The sequence below is a fragment of the Lactuca serriola genome, chromosome 1, assembly GCF_051521515.1.
Source record: "Lactuca serriola cultivar US96UC23 chromosome 1, Lser_US96UC23_V15, whole genome shotgun sequence".
NCBI lineage: Eukaryota > Viridiplantae > Streptophyta > Magnoliopsida > Asterales > Asteraceae > Lactuca > Lactuca serriola.
In genome coordinates, this window is record NC_136408.1 from 181,321,260 (window position 1) to 181,327,739 (window position 6,480).

Genomic DNA, 6,480 nt, shown 5'->3' on the forward strand with positions numbered 1-6,480 from the left:
TTTGGAATGAAACGAGGAATAAGGTGTGAAGCCTTTGAAATTTTTTTTTAAATCCCAAAAAAAAAACGCTTTGCAAAATGATTTATTTGAAATTGAAAAAGGGTGAAAGGACATTGCTTTCCAAAAATGCCCTTCTTTAACGTCTTTGGCAAGGCGTCTTCCTGGCTTGCTTCAACACATTGGGACATCCAAATGGATTATTTCAAGAGCATTAGCACTGAAACCTTCATATAATGGCTTCAACCGGTGCCCACTGACTTTGAAAATTTGTCCCGTCTTTTCGCTTTGAATTTCTACTGCCCCATGATCAAATGTCTTTATCACAACAAAAGGTCTAATCCATCTTGACCTTAGCTTTCCTGGAATTAACTTCAATTGTGAATGGTATAGTAAGACCCTATGCCCCGGTTCAAAATGCTTCCGGGTGATGGATTTGTCGTGGAAGAGCTTCGTTTTCTCCTTATAAATCCTTGTGTTTTCATAGGAGTCGTTTCTCAATTCTTCTAGCTCTTGGAGTTGAAGTTTTCTATGCCTTCCCGCCTCATCAATGTTGAATTTGCATTGCTTGACCGCCCAAAATGTGTGGTGCTCTAATTCGACGGGAAGATGACATGGTTTTCCAAAAACCAGTCTGAAGGGCGACATTCCTATCGAGGTCTTATAAGAGGTACGATAGGCCCATGAGGCATCTTCAAGTCTCAAACTCCAATCCTTCCTTGTCGGATTCACTGTTTTCTCTAGAATAGACTTCACTTCACGATTCAAGACCTCCGCTTGACAATTCGTTTGAGGGTGGTAGGCGGTAGAGACACAATGGGTCACATTGTACTTCTTCAATAAAGCCTCCATCATTTTGTTACAAAAGTGCGTCCCTATATCACTAATCAAAGCCCTAGGCACACCACATCTCACAAACACATTAGATTTTAAAAACTCGATAACCGTTTTGGCTTCATCCGATCTTGTGGCTTTGGCCTCATCCCACTTAGAAACATAGTCAACCGCGAGCAAGATGTAAAGGTTGCCAAGCGAAACAGGAAATGGGCCCATGAAATCAATCCCCCATACGTCAAAATTTCACAAACAAGGATTGGATTTTGGGGCATTTGGTTCTTTTATGAAATGTTTCCCGTCATTTGACACCGTTCACAACTTTTGCAAAACAAGTAACAGTCGCGTGACATGGTCGGCCAAAATAGTCCACATTCAAGAACCTTTCTCAAGGTTCGGCTAGGTCCGAAGTGTCCCCCACAAGCAAATTCATGACAGAATTGCAAAATAGATTGATGCTCTTGTTGGGGTACACATCGCCCAATGATTTGATCGGGACAATGTTTCCACAAATAAGGCTCATCCCACACATAGTATTTTGCATCACTTTTGAGGTTGTCTTTTTGAGCACGTATGAATGTGTCGGGATACCTTTTTGTGAACAAAAAGTTAACGATATCGGCATACCGAGGAATAGATTGAGTAAGGGAAAATAGATGCTCATCCGGAAACTCGTCTCGCAACGGGAGAGGAGTTTCATTTGAAGTGATCTGGCTTAAGTGGTCGGCAACAATGTTCTCGCATCCACTCTTGTCCCGAATTTCTAAGTCAAATTCTTACAACAATAAGATCCATCGGATGGGTCTTGGCTTTGAATCTTTCTTTGTCATCAAGTACTTGAGAGCCGCATGATCCGAATACACTATAACTTTGGTGCCAAGTAGATATTGCCGAAACTTCTCCAAAGCAAACACTATGGTCAATAGCTCCTTCTCCGTGATAGAGTAGTTGCTTTGAGCATTGTCTAGAGTCCTTGATTCATAATAGATCACGTGGGAGGCCCTCCCATTGTTTTGACCCAAAACGGCGCCTATCGCATAGTTGCTTGCATCACACATGATCTCAAAGGGGAGATCCCAATTTGGTGCTTGCATGATGGGAGCGGATGTAAGCAACTCTTTGAGCTTGTCAAAAGCTTCTTTGCATGTCTCATTGAACTCGAAATCTTTGATGAACCTTCGGTAGAAACCTGCATGGCCCAAAAAGAACGAACTTCCCGAACACAAGTCAAGTAAGGTAAGCTTTAAATAACATCAATTTTGGCCTTATCTACCTCAATTCCTTTTTTAGACACAATGTGACCCAAAATGACACCTTGAATCACCATGAAATGACATTTCTCAAAATTCAAAACCAAGTTTGTTTCAATGCATCTTTTTAAAAATTTTGTGAGATTGGTCAAACATTCTTGAAAAGAGTTGCCATATACCGTGAAATCATCCATAAAAACCTCAATTATGTTTTCAACGTATTCCGAAAAGATACTAACCATACAACGTTGGAAAGTGGCCGGGCCATTACATAATCCGAATGGCATTCTCCGGTATGCAAAAGTACCAAATGGACATGTAAATGTTGTCTTTTCTTGGTCCTCCGGTGCCACCGGGATTTGGTGAAAACCGGAATACCCATCGAGACAACAATAATGAGATTTCCCAGCCAACCTTTCTAACATTTGGTCAATGAAAGGCAATGGGAAATGATCTTTTCTTGTGTTTGCATTGAGTTTGCGGTAGTCAATACATACTCTCCACCCGTTTTGCACACGGGTGGGGACCATCATACCTTTGTTGTTCTCGACCACCGTGATTCCCGTCTTCTTTGGAACGACTTGCATCGGGCTCACGCACTTGCAATCCGAGATTGGGTAGATCATCCCCGCATCAAGGAGCTTCAAAATCTCTTTCTTCACAACTTCCATCATTGGTGGGTTCAACCTTCTTTGTGCGTCCCGGCATGGCTTACATTCATCTTCCATAAAAATTTTGTGCATACAAGTGGAGGGACTCAACCCTTTAATATCCGCAATCGTCCAACCCATGGCTTTTTTATGCTCCTTCAACACCTTGATGACTTGTTCTTCTTCAAATTCGGTTAAGTGAGTTGAAATGATAACTGGAAGGGTTTCATTCTTTCCCAAGTAGGCATACTTCAAGTGTTGAGGTAAGACCTTTAATTCCAATTCAGGTGGTTGAACAAGGGATGGAGGTAATTTTTTATGAGTTGGGGGCAATTCAATTTGCTTGACATCTAATCTTGTGGATTTCTTCATCTCCATTTTATTTACCAACTTCTCAACTTCCGGATCCAAAGAATAAAGGTTTAATTGCTTGGCTAGCTTCCCACAATCGAATCATTTGCTTAAGATCATCTCCAACATATCACCGTTAGATAACTCAAACAATTCTTGAGTAATTGGCTCAACAACATCAACAAAGTATAATGATGAAACATCACTAGGATATCTCATGGTATCATAAATATTAAAACCCATTGTTTCGCCATCAAACTCCATTGTCAAACTTCCCACATACACATCGATCTTCGTCCTAATCGTCTTCAAAAACGGTCTCCCAAGCAAGATTAGAGTCGATTTGGAGGACACTTGCTCATCTAGATCAATCACATAGAAATCCTCCCGGAAGACCAATTGGTTCACTTGCACTAGGACATCTTCCAAAACACCTCTAGGAAAGACACTTGGTTTATCCGCAAGAGAGATTATGACACCGGTTTCACTTAAGGGTCCGACATTCAACGATTCATACACCGAATAGGGCATGAAATTGATAGAGGCACCAAGATCAAGCATAGCACTACTAAAAGTGACATCTCCAATCTTGCAAGGAACTGTGAACATTCCGGGATCTTTGCATTTGGGTGGAAGTTTCCTTTGTAAAACCGCGGATGCATTTTCATTCATCAAAATTTTCTCATTTCCCTTCAACTTCCTCTTGTTGGTACAAAGTTCTTTCAAGAACTTTGCATATCTCGGGATTTGCTTGATTGCATCAAGTAGAGAGATGTTTACTTCCACCTTTCGGAAGGTGTCCAAGATCTCTTTCTCCTCCATATTCTTCTTTGAAGTTGCAAGTCAGGAGGGGAACGGTGGTTGAGTGGCTATTGGTGTTACTAGAGGGGTAGTCTTCTTTGGGGCTCCGACTTGTGCATCGTTCTTGACTATAGGTTCTTAAATGGGAATGATCTCTATTTATTCCTCTTCTTCCCTTGTCTTCTTCTTTGAACTTCTTTCTCCGGCCTGTTTGCCACTTCTCATGGTCACCACATTGACATTTGGGTTCTTTTCGGTTTGAGAAGGGAGTTTACCACGGGATTTCCACTTGCTTATAGATGTAACTATATCTCCCATTTGTGCTTCAAGGATGGAGATACTAGTCCTTGTCTCTTTTTGGAATTGTTGGGTACTAGTGGCTAGGGATTTGAGATTGTTTTCAAGAGACATTCCGAGCTACTTGATTGAGATTGAGGAGGTTGTTGATGATGATGTGGAGGGTGCGATTTGGGTTGATAGTGTGGTTGTTGATGTTGGTAATGAGGTTGCGGTGGTGGATAGTATGGTCTAACCAATGCATTTTGAGGCAATGGTCTTGGGTTGTAGCTCATGTTGGGATTTGGCTTCCAACTTGAATTATATGCAGTTTGGTAACCGGATGGTTTGTTGTGGTAGTTTTGGAACTCTCCCATGGCATTCACATGCTCCGCATCTTCTTGAAGGATGGGACACATATCCATAGGATGTCCCATTGTTGCACATATTTCACAAACCATCACTTGTTGAGTTTGTCCCATGGATAGCTTTTGGACTACGGAGGTTAGATCTTTTATTTAAGACTCAAGATTTGATGTTCCCACTTCATTGACTTTGTGTTGTGTGTCTCTCTTCATGTCTTGGCGCGGGCCAAAATGTTGAGAATTCGCGGCTATGGTGTTGAAAAGTTGTCTTGTTTGTTGCGGAGTTTTACTAAAGACATCACCACCACTTGAGGCATCAACTAGTCTTCTCTCCATTGGCAACAATCCCTCATAGAAGTGTTGAATGAGGAGTTGTTCCGGAATTTGGCGTTGTGGGCAACTATAGCACAAGTTGTTGAACCTCTCCCAATAATCATGAAAAGTCTCATTTTGACCTTGGCGGATTCCACAAATCTCATTTCTAAGACTTGAGACTCTTGAAGCAGGATAGAACTTATCAAGGAAAGCTCTTGCCATGTCGGTCCATGAGTTGATCGACCCCGGTGGAAGATAGAATAACCAATCTTTTGCTCTATCAGCCAATGAAAAAGGGGAAGGCCCTTAGCTTGATTTGGTCATCGGTTGACCCTTGTGGCTTCATACTAGTGCAAATAATGTGGAACATCTTCAAATGCTTATGAGGGTCTTCATTCTCCAATCCATGAAAAGTTGGTAGGTGATGGACTAAACTTGACTTCAACTCCGAGCCTCCTTCCAAAACCGGGTAATTGATATCGGTTGGAGTTAGTGTAACATCGGTGTCCATCATTTGCCTCAAAGTTCTTTCGGGAACTTCTCCTTCGTCCGCCATTGCAATTGGTTCAATAATAGGTGGATTTTGTTGTAGCGTGGTGTTTCGGGAATTTCTTGGCGAGGGTCGGGACTAGAATCGGGTTCTATATCACTTAATGAAGCGGTTTTAACCTCCGGGTTCCCGTGGGGGTTAGAAGTTTGACCACGTTCAACTCGTTTTTGCTTCGCCAAACACCTTGCTTCTTTTTCGATTTCTAGATTGTAAATCAAGTCACCTGTACGCTGAGATCTGGGCATAGAGAAACAAATTGATTAAAAACAAACCAATCCCCGGCAACGGCACCAAAAATTTGGTGGTTGTCGAGGCCAACAAAATTAATAACCCTTAATCTTACACACTAAAATAGTGTATAGTGGTAAAGGGGTCGAATCCACGGAGATTGGTTCAATTTATAACTTTATGAAAAATCTCTTTGTAAAAATACTTGTAAAATCAAAATAAAAATAAAATTGGGGGGTTTTGGAGTTTTGAAATACTTGAAACAAACTAGAATTAACTATGATTCAAATAGTCATTTTCAACAAAAATAAGGGTTTGATGTAAAATCAATAAGGGAGAGATGGTTGACTTAAAGTTTCCTCACTTTGACTTTTGATGAACATATCATTAAAATCCAATGGTGCAATACTTTAATTTAAATCATTAATTTGGCTATAGTAATCCAAGGAGCTTGAGATTACCTAAACTTTTGTTAATTGTTGAAATGGCTAGAGAAGCTTATAACAATTTCCTTAGTCAAAGTCACTAATTCCAAATAACATGTAATTAGTGAAAGTCAACTAGCATTAAGAACCAAAAAGTCACCAAATCCAAGAGGAGTAAATTGCTTTCACTACCATGTTGGAGAAAATGTTTTTATAATTGTGTGAAGCAAAAACAACACAAAAATCATTAGTTGCTTGCTAATTTGAGGATCATTTACTTAATCAAGAAATTAGCCAACTAATCACCACAAACACATTTAAACTCATGAATAAAAATACACTAGTAGTGATAATATGATAAAACACATAACATTTCCATAAAGATTCAAGAACAAGTTCATGGATTCTTCAACAATCAACAAAAGTTCAAAGGATTCA

The 6,480-nt window shown here is 40.3% G+C and overlaps 1 protein-coding gene across 1 annotated transcript; it reads right to left on the reverse strand.

The window, feature by feature from the left end:
* Nucleotides 1-3,184: 3,184 nt before the first annotated feature.
* On the reverse strand, nt 3,185-3,904 carry LOC145064366 (uncharacterized). Its single transcript, XM_079011832.1, has one exon. It carries the CDS (start codon nt 3,902-3,904, stop codon nt 3,185-3,187), a length of 720 nt encoding a protein of 239 aa, XP_078867958.1.
* Between the last annotated feature and the right edge of the window lie 2,576 nt (nt 3,905-6,480).